The sequence below is a fragment of the Canis lupus genome, chromosome 21, assembly GCF_048164855.1.
Source record: "Canis lupus baileyi chromosome 21, mCanLup2.hap1, whole genome shotgun sequence".
In the NCBI taxonomy this organism is placed as follows: Eukaryota; Metazoa; Chordata; class Mammalia; order Carnivora; family Canidae; genus Canis; species Canis lupus.
In genome coordinates this window covers 10,117,412-10,141,578 of record NC_132858.1, presented here as the reverse complement: position 1 = coordinate 10,141,578, position 24,167 = coordinate 10,117,412, and the positions used below count along the sequence as shown (strand labels likewise).

Here is a 24,167-nt window from a genome sequence, read left to right as displayed (position 1 = left end):
CCCTGCGCCAGCCTTTGGGAGCCATGGAGCTAAAACCCCAATGTGCCTTCCCTGGCGGCTGGGGGAGCCCCAGGTCGGATGCCACCCCACTCCATTCTGCATCCTCTCCTGTAATGGGGCAACCGCAGGAGCCACAGGCCAGTCGTGAGGGGTCACATAGCCCCCAGCTCTGGGCAGGGTCCTCAGGGACAGTGACCTGGGCAAGTCCTACCCGACCTCGGCCAGTACACCATCCCAAGGCCAGCCCGTGTACCCATTATTGTGCCTAGGGAGCTGAGGCTCAGGGAGGTTTGAGGCCTGGGGGGCAGGTGGGAGAGGGTTCTGGGGAATCACAGGACACAAGGCAGGGGGGGGCACGAGGACACTGATCAAGGCTAGTCCTGTGGCACCGCCCCGGCTCCTCAGGCCCACCCCCAGCACTCCCCAGATGCTCCATGGGGGCGGGCGGCAGTGAGGAGCACCTCAGAGGAGGGGCCGGGGTGGGGGGCAGGCAGGGCACCCAGGGCTCCAGCAGCATCAGGCGGAGGGTTGGGCTGCTCCGCACACTCGGGGCCTGGGGGTGCAGAGCCAGGGGGGCAGAGTCGGGGGACAGAGCCGAGGGGTGCAGAGCCAGGGGCTGCAGAGCTGGGGAAGGCAGAGCCAGGTGGAGCAGAGCTGGGGGTGCAGAGCCAGGGGTGCAGAGCCAGGGGCAGAGCTGGGGGGATATGAGAGCTGAGGGGCAGAGCTGGGGGAGAGTTGGGGGGGCAGAGCCGGGGAGGGGGCAGAGCCAGGGGTGCAGAGCTGGGGGGACAGAGCTGGGGGGATGTGCAGAGCCAGAAGGCAGAGCTGGGGGTGCATAGCCGAGGGGGGGGGGAGTTGGAGGGGCAGAGCCGGGTGGGGGATGTGCAGAGCCCGGGGTGGGGGCGGCAGAGCTGGGGATGCAGAGCCGGGTGGGGAGAGCTGGGGGGCAGGCTGGGGGGGAGAGCCGGGGGGCAGAGCTGGGGGGTGTGCAGAGCTGGGAGCCCGCAGCCGACTGTTGGAGGCCAGGCTGTGACTCCCGCCGTGGGGGCATCCAGGTTCTGAGACCCCGGGGTGGGACTGAGGAGGAGCGCCGTGCGCTGGACCCTGGGGCTGAGGAAGAACCACCCGGGTACGAGCGGGCAGGACGAGGGGGAGGGCGGCAGAGGCTCTAGCTGGTGCCAGCCACCGGTCGCGTGTCCCGGAACGTGCCAAAGCCTGGCCCATGAGCAGTGCTAGAGCCGTGCCAGGCCGCCCAGCCTGGCTCGGGAGTGACGGGCTCCCCCGGAGGGCCGGCCGGCGCCGAGAGGAGCCTGGGTCGGACCCGGAGGTGAGGCGGGAGCACCCCGCGGTCAGTCTGCCGTGTGGCCCCGAGGTGGGCCCGAGCACCGCACAGGCGGGGCAGGGGGCAGGGGGCAGGGGCGAGTCGCTGCCGCGAAGGATGCGGCTTGGGGAGGGGCCGGGGCCGGGGCCGGGCAGCCTCCTGGGCAGCCGGGACACTTGGCCCAGACCCCTGCGGCGCTGTGGTCAGGGACTCGCAGGAGGACTGCGTGGCGAGCGCAGTGCGTAGGGCAGAGGGAAGAGGGGCACAGGGCTGGTGCCGCTCACAGCCACGCCGGAGTCCCACAAGCAGCCTCACCTGGAGAGAGCGGGGCCTGGACCTCTGACCCCAGGCCCACAGGGTCCAGGGCAAGAGGCTGAGCACGGAGCACATCATAGGAGGTAGGACGCCCAGCAACAGGGAGGTAATGGACCAGCCAGCAGGACCTCAAGCTTGGTTCTGGATCCCCTACTGTGGGGTGGAAGTGGACGGTCCCCGACCAGCCTCTGTGCACCAAGGGGAGGCCTGGGAGAGAGCGGCCTGGGGTCCAGAGGTCCTCGGGGCCCCCAGGTCGGTGCTCTGTGGAGCCAGGCTGTAGCCACTCCTGAGCGGGCAAAGCCCCCCTGGGAAGGCTTTGGGGACATAGACTCCATCTCCCTCAGGTTGGAGCCGTCTGCCAGGGTGTGGGCCCCCGAGCAGCAGTGAGTCCCCACTTCCCTTTGGGCCACTGGAGCGGACGATGAGGGTCCGCCCTCCCAGCCTGGATGCCTTGGGGGCCGGTGATGTGATGGGTGGGTCTGGGCTGCGGCTGCCCTGACTGGCCTTGGGAGGCTGGCCCCCCAGAGCCTTCAAGGGTCCCGGCAGTTGCACATGGCTGGTCTGGGGTGACGGTTGTGGCCGGAGGCTGGGGTCTGGGCGTTGCCCAGGGCACTCACGGGAGGGACCGGTCTGGCCAGGACACTATAGCAGGGGCAGCTCACACACGTGAGGATGGCGGGGGGGCGGGGGGGGGTAGCCAGTGACCAGGCAGCAGTCAGGGGCCTGGGGCAGGGCTGGGGCCTGGCGGGGCTGGAGCAGGATGTGGCCACAGGGACAGATGACTCCCAAGGGGCACCCACGTGGGGTGTGCTGGGACCATGCTGCCCTGGGAGGGGTGTGGGGTTTACATCTGGACCTAGGGGGTGGTGGGGGGCGACAGAGCAGAAGGAAGGGGTAGGGACGCCCGCGTGCCAATTTGCTGCGCCACCCTCTCTGATGGGCGTCTGTCTGCCCACCGCGTCCCCCGTCCTGCCAGGCCGGGCACAGGCATGGGCGCCCCTGCCCTGGGGGCACTTCCTGCAGGCTACTCCCCCTGGTTCAGAATGGGGCCCTCCTCTGTGGTCCCTGAGCCTTGCTTGGGGTCGGCCCCTAGGGTCCCAGAGGGCAGGGACCTGGCTGTGTGTGGGCCCTCAGTACCTGGCAGGACAGAGGGCTGGCTCAGGGAGGGAGGGGAGGAGCCAGAGGCTGAGGGGAGGGACGCATGGGGGGACAGGCCAGCCCAGGCCTATGCGCAGAGGGCTGGACTGCAGACCTGAGCCGGCTGTAGACATCAGGGTGTCATCAAGGGGGACCAGGAGCCCAGCTAGCTCAGGGAGGGAGGCTGGAGATGGTGGCTGTGGTGGCTGTGGGTGCTGCCTCCCCTTCCTGGGAGGAGACCTTCCAGCCCCAGTCTTTGGCCATCCGCAGGGGTGATGGTGCCCCCCAAGTGGGGTGAGAGCCAGGTGGCATTCTGAGGCCAGGGATGGGGATCTCAGGTGGAGCAGGGCCTGGCACCAGTGCTCCTGAGGGGTCCCTGGTGACCACAGAGCACTACCCTCAATAGTCTGCCCCTGTGGTCGGCCAGGAAAGACGGGCAGAAGGGGGATTCCTTGGCTTTGGGGGCTATGTGGGGGAGCTCGGGGTTCCCCCAAATAAGAGGCCCCCAAGTGCTGCCCTACCGGGGGAAGAGGAGGGGCTGCTGGACAAAGAGGCTCGGCCAGGGCCCTATGGAGAGGACACTAATGAAGGAGGGGCCGGCCTCGTGGTGGGAAGGGGACACCCCTTCTGCCTGGGGGCTCAAGGCTCATGTGGATGGAAAGATGCCAGCAGACAGGCTGCTTGGACCTTTGCTCCCTCTCCCCTGAGGCAGGGTTCGGAGAGCCCAGAATCTCCCCAGGGGCTGGGAAGGAGCTAGAGCCCTGCTCTCGGGGCTGCTGTATGATGCCCTGGGCTGGCACGTGTGGTACGTGGATGTCATCACAGGGTTGGCCTCTGTCTGGCCAGCTGTGGGCTCCCAGAGGGTGCTGCTGAGCCCCATGTCTCCTGGATCAGCCTGTGCCCCTGGCCTGTGCCTTTTGGGGTACCAACCCCCTGGGATGGTGGGGAAGCCAGCTTTGCAGGCAGATGTCCCCTCCTCTGGGAAGGCTTTGCAGCTGTGACCTGCCAGCAGGGCCAGGAGGGATGTGGGGTGGGGTGTGGGCCAGCTTCCCTTTTGGGGGGCCCAGGTCTGCCAACAGCACCCCCAAGAGGAAGCAGGAGTTAGGGTGGCCCAGAGAGGGGTCTCAGTCCACACCTGGCTGGGCAATGTCAGCACCCCTTATTATAGCTGGGGAGCTGAGGCCGGACCTGGAGTATCACCCTGGGAAGGATGTCAGAAAGACCAAAGCCACAGCCATGCCCTGGCCCCGCCCCTCCTCCTGAGGTGACCTCCTCAGGAGGTCTCCCAGAGACCTAATCTGCCCCCACCCTGCCCCGCCTCTCCTGGGAGGGACCATAAAGGGGAGAGTCAGGAAGGGGAGAGTCAGGAAGGGCTGACTGCGCAGCAGGGTGGAATGGGGCACTCAGCAGGGACACCAAGCTCCCCCCATGCCCCAGGGTGGGGTGAAGGCCCAGGCTATCCCCATCCCTGCAGCTCTAACCCCTAGGAGCACCCAGCATGGGGGAGGAGGGAGACACGAAGGGGGCCCTCCAGGCCTTTCTCTGCCCCCCAGGCCTGCTCCCTGATGGTGCCTCCCCAGCTCCCTTAGGGGTTTCTGATCCCCCGGGCTCTCCCCAGTTTGGCCTGGGTCCCTGCTCACTGGCAGGCCCTCCTGACCATGTCCCTGAGAGTCCCCATGTACCCCACACTCTGCTTGCCCAAGCCCTCACTGGGGTGCGGGGCAGATGGAGACACGTGGCAGCTCTACAGGCTGCTGTCTGCCCACGCCACCTCCCCAGGACGCCTGCGTCCCCCCTCCTGCCCCCCTATGCTAATCAGAAGGCCTGATCAGGACCTCTCAGGGCTGTCCCCTGGGGACTCAGAGACTCTCCTGTCCAGCTGCCCACAGCTGCCCCTCCCTGGCTGTGGCCACACTGAGCTCTTGGGCCCCTGGCCTTCTCGGCTCTCCTCTGCAGACCCTCTCCCTGGCTCATCTTTCAGACCTCAGTTCGAGGTGGCCTCCTGGGCTCCCTCTGGGCAGGGTTTGGGCTTGCCGGGGGCGAGGGGGGGTAGTGTCTACCGGCCCCCTCCCCCCAGGCTGTGCCTTCGAGGAAAGAGGTTGTCTCTCCCCATGCCCAGCGGGGCAGAGACACACCCAGAAAGGTGCTGCTGGAGGGGGATGGCCGGGAGGGTGGGCTGGGCCCCAGCCAGGGGCGGCGGGTGGGGTGTGGAGAAGCCAGGTTCCCGGCAGCTGCAGCACCCATACCCGCACCCCTGGCCCGGGGCAGCAGCGTGCCCCTCCCACTGCCCCACCCACTCCAGGCTCTCCCCCCTTACAGGTGCACCCTCTGCCTCTCTGTGAGGATGAGTGACAGCCAGCACCCTGGCAGTGCCACACCTGCAGATCCCAGATCCTCCCTGCACTACAGGGAGGACCCTGCCTTGCCTGACCAGCAAGGGGCACCCTCCAAGTGGCCCAGCCACAGCTGCCCTCCCCCAAGCTCCCTGACAGGGCTCCCGACCTCTGCCCTTGGGGGCCTGCTCTCTGGTTGTTGGGGACCCCTGGAAGCCAACACAAGAAGGCCTCTCCGTGAGCTCATGCCCCTCACTCTGTCCCTTGCTCATGGGCTCTCTGGCCACTCAAGGGACCAGTCGCACTGCAAGTGTCCACCCCGGTGGAAGTGTAGGAGACCCTGGGGAGGCGGGCCACCGGAGACCTGTGCTCCCTGCTCCCCGTGGGGTGCCGGTCCCACTTCCTAGCTTCTACCCGCTGTGGTGGGGGACACCTGCGGCCAGGAGGGTCCCCTGTAGGCCTAAAGGAAGAACTCCTCTGGCGGGGAGCCCCCCCCACTGCCAAGCTCTCCCCATGACTCTGGGCTGACCTTTAGGCACCAGGACAGGTGGGGTGACCCACAATCCGCCTGCAGGGGGCAGAGTCAAGCTGGGACCAACCCTAGGCGCAGGGCCGGAGGGGGGGCAGGGGGGCAGGAAGGAGGAGGAAGGAGGTGAGACGGCAGGGAGGGCCAGGCGGGCTCAGGACCATCTCATCCTTGGACCCTGGTAGAGAGACAGGAGGGGCTGCAGCGGGAGGAGAGAGGGGGCTGGTGCCTCGAGCGGGGGCCAGCAGGGGCAGCCCCTGAACTTGGGGACCCCCACCCAGAATGGGGAAGCCGGGGTCTGCGCACACTGGTGAGTGGGGCGAGGCCCCGTGGCAGAGCCTGCTGCTGGGGGTGCGGAGCCCCACTCGCAGCCCCTGGGGCTGGACCCTTGGCTGCTCGGAGCCAGAACAGACACAGGAAACAGCCTAATTGCATTTGCTAAGGAACAGCAAATCCCTTACAGCTGCACTCGGGCTGAGCCAGGGGCCATGGGGCGGGGGCGGAGGGGGGGCATCGCCGGTGTCCTGACAGCTCCGCTCAGCCTGCCAAGGGGTCTGGGCTGCTGGCCGGGGAAGGGGGGCGCCTTTCCCAGGCCAGAGGCCCCCACCCCACCCCAGGAGAGCCGCCCCCTCTCAGTTCCCAGAACGGAGCCCAGCTGTGGAACAGTGAGGGTGAGGTCACGGGAGGGGCCAGGAGGGGCTGCATTACTCACATCCTGGGGCTGGCGGAGGGAGCAGGCGAGGGGGAGGACTCCTTGTCCTCAGGCCGCTGGGTCTCCCCGCGTGGGGCTGGGGGAGACACCCAGAGACCCCTACCCTGCACCCCTACCCTGCCCTGGGGAGGTTCAGGGAAGCACAGGCAGACGGCAGGTGGCAAAGGGTGGCCCTCGGAGGGCCGGCTCCTTAGGGATGCTGCTCTCAGAAAACATGCCTCAGTCTCCCTCCCGGGCCACTGTTGGGGCGATGGCAGGAGCACCAGGAACCAGGGTGCCGCCATTCCGCCATTCTGCCCCGCGCCTTGTTTTCTGAGTCTGTGTGTGCAGGTGGACATCTGAGGGTGTGCAAGCATGTACGTGCTGTGGGGCGTTTGGGAGCATGGACACGTGAGGACGTGTGCGTCTGTGTGTGTGAGGGAGGCCCGGCGACGCGGTGCGTGTCCGTGGGGGAGTCTCTGCAGAGCACCAGCCTGCATGGGGCTTCTGTGGCCTGGACACATTGCCATACAGTGGCCCCCAGAGGTGCTGTGCATATCTGTGTCAGGGGTGACGGGACGCAGTGTGGTGCCTGTGCTCAGATTTTGGTGGAAGGGTCTGGGGAGCAGGAGAAACCGCCCATGGGAGTTCCTAAGAGTGGGCATGGGGCGGGCCTGAGGCCGTGGACATAAGTACACGGATGGGGCCACCCACACCACGCCTGGTCATGCACAAGCACCCACGCACCGCCCACTGGCCGACACAGACATGCCCATAGGCACTTGCAGCCGAGACATGGGAGCAAAGGGAGCAAGATGCCCAATCTTGTCAGGAAGGACCAGGAATCCTTCCCAGGGTGCCCCCGGGGCTGCCCCCCAAGAAGGCCACTGGGCCCACTCTCTCCATCCTGCAGCCAGAGACCTAGCACGAGCTCCCCCTGTACCCACCTGCTCCCACCCTCCATTCAGAGGGCCTGCCGGTGTGAATGGTGGGCAAGGCCCCGGACCCCAGGTCCCCAACAGTCAAGAGCACCCTGGGTGCTACCTCTCCAGAAAACATGGCCCCATGGCTTTGAGCCGAGGCCCTGGAGCAGGATGGGAGCCAGGTGTGGGGCAGGAAAGGCTCCCCGGGGCCCCAGGGGTGGGAGCCAGAGGCAGTGCTGAGGAGTGAGGGTGGGCAGACTCGGGGTGCTGAGGTCTGAGCACGGCTGGGATCCCCGGGGGGCCGTGGTGGGGAGAGTGGGCCCAAAGCGGGAGGCGTGAAGAGGCCTGGCTTTTGTCTGGGAGGACTGAGGAGAGATTAGATCATGGCTGGCAGGGCTGCTGAGACCATGGAGCCGGCCATCCTGGCCAAGGCAGGAGGAGCAGGCTGCAGGGTCAGGCAGCGGACACCGGCAGGAGAGGACTGAGACCCCTGCAAAAGCAGAGACCAGGACTCCCCTCTTGGGGTCCAGGGAGACTGGGGGGACAGGGCCATGTCGGTGGCCAAGGCCTGGGGAGCTCCCTCCCGGGACACCAAGGGTATGAGAGCTGCTGGGCCAGGGCCAGGGTCCCAGGCCCACCTCGTGCAGTCCTGAGTGAGGGACCCTGAGAATCCATGAGGTCAGCAGACACTGGGAGAGGAAGCTCTCTCATGCAGGCCTCAGTTTCCTCATCTGTGATACAGCCCAGAGAGAGGTCAGGCTCAGGCTGGAGGCAGCCTTTTCTGTGGGTTTTGGGCCCTTTTGAGGGGCCACCTTCTTCCAACAGGCCAGGCCCTTGGGGAGCAGGAGGGAGCATCCCAGCTGGGGTGGTTGGGTGACAAGGTGGCTGCCTCGCTGGGTCTGCCCCTGGCCAGACCCCAGCCCGGCCTGGCACCACCTGACTGGCCGAGGCCACAGTCCCTTGATTCAGGTAGGACGTGGGGCACCAGCCTTCAGGCCCCTCCAACAGCCCTGTCCCATGCCCTCTGCAGCCCTAGGACTGTGCCTGTCTGGGTCCTGGCTCTGATGAGGCTGAAGGAACCTGGCCGGTGGAGGGGACACGGGGGTCTCATTCAGCACTGGGTGGCTCTGGGCTTGCCTGGACACAGGAGCCCCTCCGTCCCCAGGCCTCCAGAGCCCTGGGAGCTGCCCCCTGGGTCCGAGGGCACCTTCATGACATGACATCTGCCTTAAGGACACGACCCGGACAGGAGAGTCCTGCTTGGACCGGACTGGCAGGGTGCGGGCAGTGGTGTGACTGTGTCTTGCTACTCCCCAGGCTCACCACTCAGTGGAGCGTGGAAGATGAGGAGGAGGCCGCCCGGGAGCGGCGCCGCCGGGAGAGGGACCGGCAGCTCCGGGCCCAGGACGAGGACAGAGGCGGCCAGTCCCCCGAGCTGCCTGAGCAGGAGACCCTGTAAGCTGTCCCCCCCACCCCCACCCAACCAGCTCGCCTGGCCCTGCACCCGTGGGCAGAGCAGTGTGCTGGTGGTTGGGCCCCGGGTCAGGGGTCCCCGAGCAGGTGAGCCCATGGAGGGGCTCAGCCCAGGAGCAGGAGTGGGGAGAGGTCTCAGGGTGAGGGTCCCCAAAACCCCCGGCGCCAGCGAGCCTGCTGGCCGGCCGGCCGGATGGACTCACGTGCGGCCACCCCTCCCAGCCCGCCTCCCAGAGCGCTGACTCAGGCTCTGGCCGCCCCCCGTGGCCCCGGCCCCTGCTTGGACCGACACTGACCCCAGCTGCGTGGCCCTGGCCCCGGAGCCCCCCGCCCAAGCTCCCTGCTGCCGGTGACTCATGGAGGCTGCGTCCAAGTTGGCGGGGCCGCAGGCCGGCTCGTTTCCTCCCTGGGCCCAGGAGGCCCCCGCGGCCGGGCTGGGCTGTTTTTACAATAATGCCCCCCTTCCTCCCGCCGCTGTTTTGTTCCATTTTCTCCGAGTCAGCAGCTCCGGGCGGGGTGGGGTGCTGCAGCGGTCATGGCCCCTCCGGCCGGGTCCTCCGTCTAGATGGCAGGGACTGGGGGCAGAGGGGGGCCCACCAGAGCCAGATCTCAGGCCTGCCATGCGGGGACTGGGTGCAGGGGCTTCCTGGGGAAGGAGCATGTCACCGCAGCCCTGGGGGCTCAGCTAAGGGGGTAGAGCAAGACCGGGGACCCCAGGGGGATAGAGGAGGCACAGCCCAGTAGGCAGGGGACCCTAGACTGAGGGGGGGAAGCACAGCTCAGCTCTTGGGGAGCCTTAGACTGATGAGGAAGGCACAGCTCAGCTCTCAAGAACCCTAGACTAAGCGAGGGAGGCATAACTCAGCTCTCAAGAGATCCTAGACTGATGGGAGAGGCATGGCCTAATTCTCAGGGACCCTAGACTGATGGGGAGGCATGGCCCAGTTCTCAGAAGGCCCTAGAGTAATGGAGGCAGCATAGCCCAGCTCTCAAGGGACCCTAGACTGATGGAGTAGGTGTAACTCAGCTCTTGAGGGACCCTAGACTGATGAGGAAGGCATATCCCAGCTCTCAGGGGACCCTAGATTGATGGGGGAGGCATGGCCCAGCTCTCAGAAGGCCCTAGACTGATGAGGGAGGTATAACCCAGCTGTTGAGAGGCCCTAGACTGATGGGGGAGACACAGCCTGACTCACAAGAGACCCTAGGCTGATGGGGGAGGCATGGTCCAGCTCTCAGGAGACCCTAGGTTGATGGAGGAAGCATGGCCCAGTTCTCAGGGGACCCTGGACTGATGGGGGAAGCAGGCCCAGCTCTCAGGATGCCGTAGACTGATGAGGGAAGTATAACCCAGCTATTGAGAGGCCCTAGACTGATAGGGGAGACACAGCCTGACTCGCAAGAGACCCTAGACTGATGAAAGAGATATAATCCAGCTCTTAAGAGGCCCTAGACTGATGGGGGAGGAATGGAATAGCTCTCAGGGGACCCTAGACTGATGGGGGAGGCATGGCCCAGTTCTCAGAAGACCCTAGACTAATGGGGAAGGCATAGTCTATCCCTCAGGGGGCCCTAGACTGATGGGGGAGGCGTGGAATAGCTTTCAGGGGACCCAAGACTGATAGGGGAGGCATGGCCCAGTTCTCAGAAGGCCCTAGACTAATGGGGGAGGCATAGTCCATCCCTTAGAAGGCCCTAGACTGATGAGGGAGGCATGACCCAGTTCTCAGAAGGTCCTAGACTGATGAGGGAAGTATAACCCAGCTATTGAGAGTCCCCAGATTGATGAGAGACATAGCCTGACTCACAAGAGACCCTAGACTGATGGAGGAGGGATGGAATAGCTCTCAGGGGACCCTAGGCTAATGCAGGAGGCATAGCCCATCCCTTAGGGGGCCCTAGACTGATGGGGGAGGCATGGCCAGCTGTCAGAAGGCCCTAGACTGATGGAGGAGGCATAGCCTAGTTCTCAGAAGGCCCTAGACTACTGGGGAAGGCATAGCTCATCCCTCAGGGGGCCCTAGACTGATGGGAGAGGCGTGGAATAGTTCTCAGGGGACCCTAGACTGATGGGGGAGGCATGGCCTTGTTCTCAGAAGGCCCTAGACTGATGGGAGAGGCATGGCTCAGCTCTTAAGGGGACCCAGACTGATGGGAGAGACACAGCTCAACTCTCAAGAACCCTAGACTGATGGAGAAGGCATGGTCCAGCTCTCAGAAGACCCTAGACTGATGGAAGAGGCATAGCTCAGCTCCTGGGGAGCCCTGAGGTGATGGAAGAAGCATAGCCCAGGTCTCAAGAGACCCTAAACTGATGGGGGAGGCATAGAATAGTTCTCAGGGGACTCTAGACTGATGGGGGAGGCATGGCCCAATCCTCAGAGGCCCTAGACTGATGGAAGAGACAGCCCAGCTCTGGGGGGGCCCTCAACTGATGGAGGAAACTTAGCCTAGCTCTTGAGAGGCCCTAGACTGGTGTGGGAGGCATATTCCAGCTTTCAGGGGACCCTAGACTGATGGGAGAGGCATAGCCCAGGTCCTAACAGGCCCTAGACTGGTGGGAGAAGCAGCGCCTAGCTCTTTGGGAACTTTTAACTCATAAGGGAGATAGAGCCCTGTTCTGGGGGGTCCTGGGTAAGAGGGTAAGACACAACCTTGGCCTCAGAGAGCTCCAGACTGTGGGGGAGACACAGCCCTGCCCTCAGGGACTCTCTGACAATGGGGAGGCTCAGCCCAGCCATGGGGTGCTGCCTCCAGCAGATAGAGTCCCCCAGCCCTGGAGCCCAGGGTCCAAGGAAGGGAGCAGGTGTGGGTGATGGGAATAGCGCTGCCCCTCGGGGCCTGGCCCAGCTCTGAGCACCCTGTACTACTTTTTCAGCCTCAGCCTGAAGCCTTCGGAGGCACCTGAACCAGATGAGGACGAGGGTTTCAGCGACTGGTCCCAGAAGCCAGAGCAGCGGCCACAGGACTGGGGGGCCGGGGAGACCTCCAACTGTGGGGAGCCCCCTTGGGGCGAAAGTCCGGAGGGGCAGCAGGAGGAGGACAGGCAAGTGGGGGCCAAAGTCTGGAGACAGGGCTGCCAGGCAGGGGCTTCCCCCAAGCCCCCAACCTGTGCCTGAGAAAGCCACCAGCCCCGCAAAATGCCCTGGAGCTGGGAACAGGGGGAAGGGAGGAAGAGAGCTAGACGGCGGGGCGGCGGGCCGAGGGGCTGCGGGGAGGGCTGGGGAGGAAATCTCATTCCTGGGCTCCCCAGGGCCCCTGGGCCCCGTCCAGACCAGCTGCGGCCCGGGCCGGGTGTTGCCACATCAGCACACATCTGCAGCCCACTTACGTAATGGAGGCTCTGCGCCCCTGCCGCCCGCCCGCCCCTTCCTCCCTCGGGGCTGGCTGATCTCCATTCCCACGGAGGGGAGCAGGTATTTCCAGATGTGCGGGCCTGTGAGCCGGCCTGGAGGGACAAGCTTTCCAGATGTGCAGACGTGTTTGCTGGTCTGAACGGGGCAGGCGGGGGTGGGGGCCAAAGCGCCCCTGGGGCCCAGGGATGGGGGACTGCTCCCTGAGCCTCACCCCCACCCCGATTCAGGGGTCGAGTGCTCCCCACACCCTGCAGGCGTGCTTAGGGCCCCTGACTGTGGGCAGGGTCCAAGCTCTGCTCAGGAGCTTCAAGCTTGAGGGGCAGGGTCCCCATTGCCTTGAGTGTCACCAGACCCATGTCTCTCCCGTCTCTGGGCCACCTCCCACCTCTCAAGGCCCCTCAGGAGCCTCGAGCTCTAGCTCAGACCCCTCCAATCATCACACCACCCTTCCTCCACCCTACAAGCAAGCTCCCACACCCCAGGAATCAGCTACCTCGCTGGGGCCCTGGTCCTGGCCGACCCCCTGCCCACCGGTCCCCATTTGTGCCTCAGTTTCCCCCATCTGCCTTTGGGAATCAGTGCACACTCTGCATTTCTAAGATGGGTCTGGGGTCAGCAAGGACGGGCTGTACACTGGTGTCCCTGGCTATAGCCCGGCTCCCTCCTCTCCCTCCACAGGCCACAGCCGTTCCCAACAGCAGGGGGCACTTTGGCTCTTCTGTCAAACCCTTGGGTTCTCAAGCAGGCCTCCTCCCCGCCCCACACCTGCCCGGTCCTGGTGCCCGCCGCAGCTGAATGGGCCCTCTGTGTGCCTGCTGCTGGCTCGGACTGACCCACCTTGGGCGGTGGGTCTGGGTCTTGGCTGGCACCAACCCCAAGGGGCGTGAAATCATGGAAAATGCGAGAATTTCCCCTCTTACCCAGGTTCAGTTCTGCGCAAAGGCAGAGCCACGCTGGCCACAGGCAGGCATGGCCAGTGCAGGCAGCCCCTCTATTCAGGGGTGTGATTCTAACTGTGACCTCTGCCCTTGCCTTGCCATCCAGCTGACCAGCCCTGAAACCTCCCACAGACCCCGCCCCACTCCTGTGTAAAACCCATCCTCCTCAAGCTACTTGCCTCCCTCACGGAGCAGGGCAGGGGCCGAGGCCAAGTGGGGGCCGAGGCCAGCAGGTGGACACGGACAAGCACGGCCGGGGGCTGGGGCCTGTCCAGAGATCCTGCACGTCGGGTGGCCCACAGTGGACAGAAAGTCTTGCGCGGCTGAGCTGGGGCCGTGGGCGCTGTTCACCAAAGGGCCCCAGGGATGGAGGGCTGCCTCTGAATATCCTTGGACCCATTTCCCCAGTGAGGCTGGGGTCTCAGGATTCCTTGGCATTCAGCTGGTCTGACCAGCCTCTTTCAGATGGAGAAACTGAGGTTTAGAAACAGGAAGGGACTTGAGGCAAGCAACTGAATGAGTTTCTATGGGATTGCCTCCTTCTTCCTCCCCAGGCCCCACCAGCACGCCTGCGGGAACCAGGATGGTGATGAGCAGAGCCCAGCCAGAGTGCCCCTGGAGGAGTTGCACCTGAGCCCTAGCTCGGAGCTCCAGGAGGGGCTGGGAGCAGAGGAGACAGATCCCAAGAGCCCAGAGGGGACCATCCAGGGCAGCCTGGGGCCAGCAGAAGCTGAGGAGGCAGATGAGCAGGTGGTGGGACCTCCCCTTGGGGTGGGCTGGGTCTGTGTCTCTCATGACTATGTGTTCTGTGGGCCTTGTAGGGCTGGCCTAGAAAAGGGGCCCACCCCCAGCCCCGGACTCTGTAGCACCCCCATTCTCAGAGGGTAGAGGGGCTTGCTGGCCCTGGGATCAAGTGACTCTCCTCCAGACTCACCAGTCCCTACTGCAGATAACTCGAGAGCCAGAGCATGTCAGGGCTGGAAAGGGCCTGCGGCCCAGGGAGGGAAAATGTTTGCTCCAACAGGTCCTGGGGTGGGGGGGCAGGAGGGGTGCAAAGGGGGTGTTCATCATATAACCTCAGATATTCTGTTCCTAGCACCAGAAATGCCAGCAGCCCAGGACACCCAGCCCCCTGGTCTTGGAGGGCTCTACTGAACAGGGCTCGCCTCCCCTGAGCCCCAGCACCAAAGTACGTCAAGCCCCAGAGCCTGCTGCCTTTTCCTCTTTCCCAGAATCACAACCAAATGACAGCCCCAGAGAGGCAGCCACACATCACCTCCAGGAATAGGCACATCTTGCTCTTTCTCTGCTATCCCCTCAAGCCAGGCACTCAGCACAACCCTGAGAAATGAATCAGTGGAGGGCTGGATTGGTAGATGGGAGCCACTGGGGCAATGGGAGGGAGGTGGTGGGCTCTGGCTGAAGGCTCACATCTCTGCTTGCCCTCTGCAGCTCGTCGACAGAACCGAGTCCCTGAACCGCTCCATCAGGAAGAGGTGTGCCTGCTGCTTTCCAGACTAGGACTTGGGGTTCCCCAAGAGAGGGTTGGAGAGGTCCAGGGGCCAGAGATCCAGGGCCCTGAGGGAGCTCTGGTAGGCGCTTGGGGTGGAGTGTACAAGCCAAGTGAGGGAGCATGGGTGTAACCCTTCTCCTACCCTCCAGTAACAGTGTGAAGAAGTCCCAGCCAGCCCTGCCCATCTCCAAGATTGATGAGCGGCTGGAGCAATACACCCAGGCCATCGAGGTATGTTTAGGCCTTTCTTCTTCTGCTGGGTCCCTCCTCCATTCATGCACCCATGTCCCATCCAACCTACACCCTCCATCCAACCAATATCCTGCCCCCATCCAACCAAGACCCCTCTATCCAACCAATATCCCACCATCCAACCAACAGCCCTCCATCCAACCTACACCTTCCATCTAATCAAGACCCCTCCATCCAATCAATACCCCTTCCTCCAACCTACTCCCTTCATTTAGGCAAGACCCCTCCATCCAACCAAGACCACTTCCTCCAATGAAGACCCCTCCACCCAACCAAGACCTTTTCATCCAACCTATACTCTCCAACCACCAAGACCCCTCTAACCAACCAGTATCTCTTCATCCAGGCAAGACCCCTCCATCCAACCCGCACCCTCCATCAAATCAAGATCCCTCCAACCAACCAAGATCTTTTTTTTTTTTTTCATTTATTTATGATAGTCACAGAGAGAGAGAGAGAGAGGCAGAGACACAGGCAGAGGGAGAAGCAGGCTCCATGCACCGGGAGCCCGACGTGGGATTCGATCCCGGGTCTCTGGGATCGCGCCCTGGGCCAAAGGCAGGCGCCAAACCGCTGCGCCACCCAGGGATCCCCCAAGATCTTTCCATCCAACCAAGTCCACTCCATCCAATCAAGACCCCTCCATCCAACCTACACTCTCCATCCACCAAGACCCCTCTATCCAACTAATACCCCTTCATCCAGGCAAGACCCTTCCATCCAACCAAGACCCCTCCATTCAATCAAGACCCCTCCATCCAACCAAGACCCCTTCATCCAACCAACACCTTTCCATCCAACCACCACTCATTCAAACTTACACCCCTCCATTCAACCAACACCTGTCCATCCTACCGATATCCCTCTCTCCAACCAACACCTCTCCTTTTAATCCATGCTCTTCCAGCCCTTTGCCATGAGCAGCATGACAGTGGCATATCTGTCTCCTAAACCACCATATTACCTGTGCTTTTCAGATCAAGAGGGTGTTTCATGAGTACACCAAATGGAGGAATATGCTTTTTTTCTTTCTTTCTTTCTTTTTTTTTTTTTTCAGCATGCCCTGCTCTAGCCCTTCACTGGGAAAGCACTTCTATGGAAATACAAAGATATAGAGGAAGTTGTCTGTGTGTTGGAGGGTCTCACACTGGCCTCTCTGACATGTCCCATGTGGCTATTCGCTAAAGTGGTCCTGGGCTCTTTCTCTTCTGCAGACTGCTGGCCGGACCCCCAAGCTAGTCCGCCAGCCCTCCATTGAGCTGCCCAGCATGGCTGTGGCAAGCACCAAGAGCCGATGGGAGACAGGAGAGGTGCAGGCTCAGTCCACTGCCAAGGCTGCCTCCTGCAAGGTAGGAACCATCCCAGGGCCAGGCAGGGTCTCCTTGGTAAGGCAAGTTTGAGACTGTCTAGGCTGACATGTGGGTAGACAGAGCACTAGGACTTTTGGGGGGCGGGTTCACCAGGCTGCCCCCAGTGGCCCCCAGAGTGGAAGGTCATGTGGGGAAACTGGTTGGCCCAGGGCAAGTAGATGGTGCCACCTTTCCTTTCCTACCTCCTCCCCTGGGCTCTCCCATAAGGAGGCAGGTGGGCAGGCCCAGGCCCCAGTCGGACAAGGCTAGGCAGGAAAGAGGATCAGGGCTTCGAGTGCCCCACAGTCAAAGGCCTGCATCTGTGACATGTCCTTCCTCTGCCCCCAGGATATTGTAGCTGGAGACATGAGCAAGAAAAGCCTCTGGGAGCAGAAAGGAGGCTCCAAGACATCATCGACAATTAAGGTAGGGTCTAAATGTGGTTGATGTAGGGAGGGCAGGCCCAAAAGCTGAGAGTAAAGAGGGTCTCTGCTCAGTGCATTTGGGAGGGCTTCCCAGAGGCAGCAGCATGTCCCTTCTGTTCTCACCTTTGTTCTCCTTCCCCAGCAGAGCACCCCATCTGGAAAGAGATACAAGTTCGTGGCCACTGGACATGGGAAGTATGAGAAGGTGCTCGTGGATGAGGGCTCAGTGCCCTAGGCAGTCCTTCCTGGTGAGTCCAGGGCAGTGGCCCAAGCATGAGGCGTTGTGTGTGTGACATGTGCCCTTCTGAGACCGTGGCAGTATGGACAGGGCCTGCTTGTTACAGGCTGCCAGGGCGGCCTGTGGGGGCCGAATGCCTGGCCTCGAAGCTGGCGGGAACCCCAGCCTGGCTTGGTCTCCCTGCCCAATAGACTCCCCTGCCCAAGCCCGGTCTTACACCAAACTGAATGCTTTTCTTGGGTGGCTGGCTTCAGCCATACACAGCTCTACTGTGTAGGGACACTCCAACTTCCTCCTGGGAGGCAGATGAGCTCATCCCGGCCACTTTAGGACTAGTGTCAGAGGAGGTGGGTGGAAAGGGGTCCTGGGAGCTTCGGTCTGGGTCTTCGAGGGGCCAGAACCTTAGTCTCACTCTCCCAGTGGGAGTCTACTCCAGTTTCCACCGCCCTGCCCATCACCTGGTGAAGAAACATGGTCAGCTGTTGTGGTTAGACACACTTTATTAGTGGCCTGGGTCCCAGGATCCATTATAGCACCCATTACGCCCTGGGTGACACAGCTGGCTGCCTACTGGCTGCTTCTTCCCTCCTGCGTCCCACTCCCAGGCACCTCCATGTCCCTCTTCCATTGCTCCTGACCCATCAGAGCCCCTGGCCCTTGCCCTGAGGCAGACCCCAGCTGACAGTAGACAGGGAGCCCCAAAGCTGCATGAAGCCTGGGGTCCCCTTCACTGCTTCACCCACTCTGCTGGGCTCTCCTGCCCTGGGACTGAGGACACCCTCCCCACCTGGCCATCGGAGCTGGGCCCCAACACACAGCGAGACATCCTCGCTTCGGCCCCACGGTGAGCCCCCTCACACCTTGCCCCCTTGTTGGCAAGAGTCTGGGTCTGGCTCCCTAAAACATCAGTCAAGCCACTGATGTAGCTGCAGCTCCGACCCTGACTGGTCCCAGAACTCTGCACAGTGAACATAAATCCCTTCCCAGTCCTTCATGGTGGTGGGGGCACCGCAGAGCTGAGCCCCAGAATGCTCCTCGCCCTATCAGGCCTCAGAGTCCATGTCATGCTTAGAGGCCCTCCCCACCTGCCTACAGCCCTCAGGAGTCCTGGGCACCCACCCTGTACCTCTTTGCCCAAGTCCTAGGCTGAGGGCCACCCATGTGAGTCAAATTATCCTCACCCCTCCTCACCATGGCACGTGCTTTCCCTCTCATGTGAGCCTGTACCCCATCAGCCCACCCCCGGTTCCACCCCAGGGCAGACCCTGCCTCTGGAAATGGGCCTCCACCCTCACCCCACCTGTCCCAGCCCCAGCCCCCCTGCACTGCGGTCCTTCCTCCTGCTATCCCTTCACCTGCCCCCCTGGCTACCCAGCATCTGTGGGGCCCTGGTGTCCTCTTTGGTGGCCATGGCTTCCCAGCTGGACCCCCTCTCTCTTCCGTCCACACCGTGGTCCTGGGCCCTGGTGCTGCCCGGGTCGCTCATTGGAGCCTCCAGCCAGCCGCCGTCCGGTTGAAGTTCTTGGGCCTGGAGGTCAGATCTGGGATGGAGTGGACCATAGGGGAGGGCCGGCTGGCCTCTTGCAGCTTCCGGGCGTTGAATCGTGGCCTGCACAGGAAGGGCAGGCGGCCCAGGCGAGTCAGGGTTCCAGCCCCCTCCCCAGGCCCAGCCGGGCTGCTCTGGGACTTGGCCACCGACATGCGATACAGCACCGCGTCCCACATCCTGGAAGCCCTGGAGGCGGGGGGCCGGGACACCAGGCCCATGGGGGCTGTCACCTCTTGCTCCCCATGCTCTGGGCTCTGCTCCGGGCCTGGAAACGAGGACACCTCTGCCTCCTCCATCAGCTGCTTCTTGAGGCGTGTCCAGCCACTGAGCCGGGGCTTGGGTGCAACTTTTGGGACAGGGCACGGGTGTGGGCCTGACAGTGGGGCAGGGGACGAGGCCCCATGGGGTCTGGAGACTAGCTCAGCCTCTGTGGTGGGGCCAGCCATGGGGGGCTCCTCCCAGTGCTCAGCTTTGGGAGCCTCAGAGGCTGGCCTGTGAGGTGAGGGTTCTGGGGAGCGGTAGGCAGGGGCTACAGGCACCACAGGCTGGGTGCCGGCCTCTCTGGACACGGAGGTCTCAGAGCCTGGGGGTGCCTCAGGCCGGCGACAGACAGCCTGGGCCTCAGGAGGCAGTGAGTGGGTGTGGGCCGTGGGGCCCGGGGGCTGGGCCCCAGGAGGGCACGGGGTCATGCCTGGGTCCTGCCCACCGGGTCCCTGGTCTGGGGCCGTCTGGCAGGGCTCAGGGGTCCCAGCCTGTGGAGATGGCACTAGCCGGATGTGCACGTGGCTGACGTGGGTGACACCTGCTGCAGGGGCTGAAACCTGTGTGAAGCCACTGGGGGCCTGGGTGGGATCTAGGGTCGGGGTCACCAGCTGGGGCCCCGTGGCCTTGAAGTGAGCGGCCAGGCTCCTGCACTGGGTGAAACTAAAGGGGAACACGGACTTCTGCAGAGGTGACGCCACGTGGTGGATGATGGAGCTGCGTGGGGAGCGGGGCAGGGTGGCCACAGGCCGTGGGGCCTCTGCAGGGCGCGGGGCCGTGGGCTCCTGGTCATGGTTGGCCTCACTCACAGGGGACAGGGAAGTGCGGAAAGCCCCCAGCGGTGTGGGGGGCCCGCCCCCAGTCATCTTCTTCCGGGCGGCTTTCCTCAGAAGTTTCTGCAGACGCAGGTTGTCCTTCCCTGGCTTGGGCAGCAGGGGTGGTGGGGGTCCAGAGGGCCCCTGGGGACACATGCCAGCCACGATGAGCATCGTCACTCCCTGGAGAGGAGAGGGACAGCCATCAGGCTAGTCCCCCTCACTGCCTGCACCCCTCCCGTGAGGGACATGTGGTTCCCCCATTATATGGGAGGACCTGAGGCCACAGGGTCATCACCTGACCACCAGAAGCTCTGCTTCCTGAGCCCTTGGCACCTGCCAGGTGTGTCCCTAGCAAGTCTGTCTGTGTCAGCAAGTCTGTGGGGTGGCTCCACCTCTGGCTTGCTTAGAAAGGAGGTCACAGAGGCCCAAGTCACTCAGTGGGTGATGGACGAGGGTGCCACCTGGGTGCACAGCCTAGGCCGTGAGACCCACGGGCAAGCTGCAAGGGGGAGGCACGTGCTGGGCCGGCGGCCCACCAGGGCAGGAAGAGCGCCTGCCCGCAGACGCGTGAGGGGCGCCGCGCCGTCGCCAGTCTGACCACAGGCTCGTCCACTGTGAGCCAGCGGTGAGGGTGGCGGCCAGAGGCTCAGGAAAGCTGAGGCTGCATCATCAGAGGTAGATTGGCCGGGAGGTGGGAGCAATTTTCGCTGAGCTACGCTAAATGGGATATTCCCGCAGACATCCTGGCTGGGGTGGTCCTGGCCAAGCCTCCCGCCCTGGTTTCTGGGCGCCACGTGCTTGCAAGGACGTTGACAAATGGCGTCTGGGCCAAGCCAGAGGCCAGCCGGTTTGTGGGAGGAAGGAGGCCCGGAGCTGCCGCCCTGTGGGGGCTGGCTCTGTCAGGCAGGAGCAGATCTGCCTGGGGAGGGGCCTGAGGGGTCTGCCTGGGGCTCCCTCTTGGCTGTGCCTGCTTCTGGGGGCCCAGGACCCCAGGAACCAGGGGCACGCCAGGTCTAGCTCTGGGGCTGCCAGGCTAGCAGGCGAGCAGGCGATGGGCAGAGCTCCCTCCACGTTGAGTTCTGCAAAGGCCCGGGGCCCCGGGGCCCAGCATCGGGAAACAAGCTTCCACGGTGGAAGCAGACACAGGGCTTCTGTGTCTGGAGCAGGGAGGCTGCCCCTGGGGGTGGCGGGGGGGAGCGTAGGCAAGGTGGCCTACGGAAATGGGCTGGGGGCATGGAGGGCATGACGGGTATCCCCTCCCCAGACCGCAGCCTCACGCTCCCACCCACACCTGTGTTTCAGCTCTCCTGAGACTACAGGTGCCTCTGGCAGCAGCGTCCACGTCTGCAGGGGAGAGTCCACCAGACGCCCACCCCGGCCCTGCCATGAGAGCCACCGTCATGGCCCGCTTGGCCTGCCCGCGCCCCTCCATCACCCACCACAATCATCGCCCCTCTGCTCATCAACCACCTGACTTCTCTCCCCTCCCACTCTCTAACCACCCTGCCTCCCACTCTGCCTGGCATGGCAGGAGCAGGAAAGGGACTATCACTGGTGATTGACCCAAGGAGCCATCCCGCAGAGGCCAAGGGTTCCCAAGGAAGGCCCAGGCTGAGCAGAGAGAGAACACCTGCTGGGGGACCTCCAGGTCAAGAGACAGAGACACCCGTACCACATTCTCAGGCCCTGCACCCCCCGCCTCCTGCTTGCAGCCTCCTCCTTCTAGTGCAATAAAGTTTGTGTGTTCCAAATGGTGGTTCTGTGTTCACTAACTGAAGACTGACAAGGGAGAAGGGCCAGCCCGGTTGGAAAGCCCTCCCTACCCACCCTGGACAATGCTACCCCCCAGACCTCTGGCCTCCAGATTCAGACACTCTGTCCCATCCCATGACCCTCTGCAATGTTAGACTCTGAGATCTGAGGTGTGTGGTGGCTTATGTTGAGACCCACGTGATGGTTGGGGTCTAGTCCTCCTCTTCCAGAATACCTGCGATGCTTTCCCCTTGACTGCCCTGATTAAACTTTACTACACCAGTGAGCATTTCTGGTCTTTGACCCTAGCCTGTGCTCCCTCCAAAAAAACCCACCCCCCTTGGGGTTCTCCCCCATCCTAGGACCCAGGAGATGCTCCATGAAGATTTGGTGGATGGACAGATGTAGATGGTGGATGATGAGTGTGTGGAGAGATGGATGGGTGGAGGGATGGATGGATGGATGATTGGATGGATGGATGGATGGATGGGTGGATAATAGATGAAAGTGTAGGTTGATGGATGGGTGAAGGGGTGGAGGGATGGATGAGTAGATGGACTGATGTATAAATAGAAAGCCTGGTGGAGGGCAGCCAGGGTGGCTCAGCGGTTTAGCACCTGCCTTCCGCCCAGGGCCTGATCCTGGAGACCTGGGATCGAGTCCCACACCGGGCTCCCTGCATGGAGCCTGCTTCTCCCTCTGCCTGTGTCTGTGCCTCCCTCTCCCTCCCTCTCTCTCTCTCTCTCTCTCTCTCTCTCTCTCTCTGTCTCTCATGAATAAATAAATAAAATCTTAAAAAAAAAAGAGAAAGGCGAGTGGATGAATCTTGGGCAAGGAATGGTTAGGTAGATAAAGACTAGATGGATGGGCAGATGGGTGGATATACAGAAGGTGAATGGACAAAGAATCATTGTGAGGACAGCAGGTGGGAGAAGAGGCGGAGAAGCAGTTGGATCAGTGCTCGCCGCATGGACAGTGGGTGGGCAATTGGCTAGGTGGGTGCGCTGAGGGATAGCTGGACACTGGTTGGATGGACAGTGGAAGGGAGGAGGGAAGCTAGTGAATGTGAGAATGGATATATGGGAACAAATGGGGGGTGGAGTGGGTCAGAAGTGAAGGAGGAGACAGGTTGGGGGCCATGCTCATGAGCCCTGGGCCCTGCTGCCCTCATCATCTGGGGACCTCCTTCGAAGAGCAGGTGTTCTAGGCCTGGCTCTGTTCATATGTCTTGTTTTTGAAGTCTTTGGGATCACAATCTGCCTGTCTCCCCGAGGATGCTGTAAATACGGACAAGTCAGGAGTGTTAAAACTCCACGAAGCCACCACAACCATCTCTTCTCACCCACGGCCCCCTTTAGAGACTGCATCCCGGGCCACGCTCTGCCACTGGAGAGCATCTCCCAGTCGACATGCCTCTCTCCCTTCCCACTCTGCTGGATGGGACATCCACCAAGGGCAGCAGCAGAGGTGGCCATGCAAGGTCCACTCCTGGGCACTGAGACAGGACCAGAATAATGGATGGCACCACGGGATGAAAGGCAGGTGGGGTGGATGGTGCCAGGCAGCCAGCCAGCCAGTACCCTGGTCCAGCCTCGGGGAGGAGCACCCACAGTTTGTCTCCTCCGAGTACCACTGACATTACTGCTGCCACGATGTCAGGCCCCCATCTCTCAGAGCCTTCGAGTCAGGGTCCGCCCACCCAAAGGGTCCAGAGGATCAGAAGGGCCACTGCCCGAAGGGTACCTGGCTTGGAATGCTCAGGGACTGCCCCTGTGCCATCGGTCCTGCCCGCCTGAGAACCCCACGCAATCGCCCCAGCCTCCTTGAGTCAGGCACCGAGTGCCAGCCACCGAGTGCCAGCCCCATGCACGGAAGGCAGAGCAAACCAGTGGTCTACAGATGGTGCAGAAGCACCGAGGCGTGTGGGGTGGCAGAGGCACAGGGCTGTGGGAGGATCGTCCCCCAAGGGCTGCGTCAGCAGCTTCTATCTGGGGCCTGGGAGAGCGTAAGCCCGTGGGGCTGGCACCAGCATGGGAGCCCAGGACCGGTTCATGAGCCCTTGGGACCCGCCAGTCCATCCACACAAACTGGGGCCAGGACCCTGACCGAGGGTTCCTGCTCTCCCACCCTGGGGTCACCCCCAAAGACAGCTGGAGCCGGGGGGTCGGGGGGCACCTCGCTCTCTCCTGGCTTCCTCCCTGCTCTGCGGCCTCATCAGCTTTGCCAGCTCCAGAAGCCCACCCCCACTGTCCCCGGGCTGTGCTGTCCCTGAGGCCCGCCTAGACAACCCCCTTCTGGGGTTGAGCTCGGTCATCTGCCCCAACCAGAGCTGGGCCACCCCCATCCCCTGCCTCCAGCCCAGGTCCCCAGGCCCCCTCCAGCCCCCTGGGCAGGCCCCTGCCCTGCTTCTCTCCCCTCACCCCAGCCTGGCCGGGCCAGGTGGACCGGGGTGTGGATTACCTGTCGAAGGCTCTCGGAGGCCTGCGGCCTGTCCAGCAGTGCCTGCTCTATACTGTCCCGTGGCACCACGGGCCTGGTGCCCCGAGGAGGAGGTCACGGATACCAAAATAAAACCTGTGCTATTCCTCTGACCTCAGCGCCCGCTCTCTGGCTCAGCCTGATCACGGAAGAGCACCTGCCAGAGGCCGAGGCCACTGAACGGGCAGCCACCCTCCTCTGCTGGCCGAGCAGGGCCACTGCAGGGCCCGTGGCATGCCCAGCCGGGCCTGCATGAGGGGCGGCCGGCAGCCCCCGGGAGCAGGGCACCGGCAGTGTGAGTGGGGCTGGCTGTGCCCGGGGCTTCTCAGGCCAAGCCCCAGCACGGCCTGCAGATGGGGCCCAAGGCCCCCAAACACACCGTCCCCACCTGTGTGTGCCCACATCTGTGTGTGTGTGTGTGTGTGTGTGTGTGTGTGTGTGTGTGTGTCTGTGTGTGCCGGGGTGTCCTCAGCTCTCAGCTAGCAGAGTGAGAGAAGCTAGCAAAGCTGGTAAACCTGA

At 63.2% G+C, this 24,167-nt stretch overlaps 2 protein-coding genes across 11 annotated transcripts in view; one reads left to right on the top strand and one right to left on the bottom strand.

The window, feature by feature from the left end:
* Positions 1-21,169, top strand: part of LSP1 (lymphocyte specific protein 1) — a 39,238-nt gene extending 18,069 nt beyond the window's left edge. For 3 of the 10 annotated variants that reach the window (XM_072790427.1, XM_072790424.1, XM_072790420.1), the window contains exons 2-11: positions 8,564-8,701; positions 11,598-11,765; positions 13,568-13,763; positions 14,110-14,202; positions 14,466-14,509; positions 14,676-14,757; positions 15,993-16,127; positions 16,476-16,553; positions 16,698-16,800; positions 20,721-21,169. In XM_072790427.1, the coding sequence (XP_072646528.1) occupies positions 8,564-8,701; positions 11,598-11,765; positions 13,568-13,763; positions 14,110-14,202; positions 14,466-14,509; positions 14,676-14,757; positions 15,993-16,127; positions 16,476-16,553; positions 16,698-16,787 (1,024 nt within the window). In that variant the 3' untranslated portion in view covers positions 16,788-16,800; positions 20,721-21,169. Of the gene's footprint in view, positions 1-8; positions 74-7,940; positions 8,000-8,563; positions 8,702-11,597; positions 11,766-13,567; positions 13,764-14,109; positions 14,203-14,465; positions 14,510-14,675; positions 14,758-15,992; positions 16,128-16,475; positions 16,554-16,694; positions 16,801-20,720 lie in introns of those variants that run through there. The other 7 variants (XM_072790426.1, XM_072790423.1, XM_072790419.1 and 4 more) reach the window with 5 other exon arrangements.
* PRR33 (proline rich 33) lies at positions 17,273-23,700 on the bottom strand. Its single transcript, XM_072790430.1, has 2 exons — positions 23,631-23,700; positions 17,273-19,598 (listed from the first exon to the last, which is right to left on the bottom strand). Exon 2 carries the CDS (start codon positions 19,587-19,589, stop codon positions 18,273-18,275), a length of 1,317 nt encoding a protein of 438 aa, XP_072646531.1. The 5' UTR covers positions 19,590-19,598; positions 23,631-23,700; the 3' UTR covers positions 17,273-18,272.
* Between the last annotated feature and the right edge of the window lie 467 nt (positions 23,701-24,167).

What these genes read in the sequence shown, in the direction of transcription:
- PRR33 (XM_072790430.1), bottom strand. Translation starts at nt 19,589, where the DNA reads ATGCTCATCGTGGCTGGCATGTGTCCCCAGGGGCCCTCTGGACCCCCA.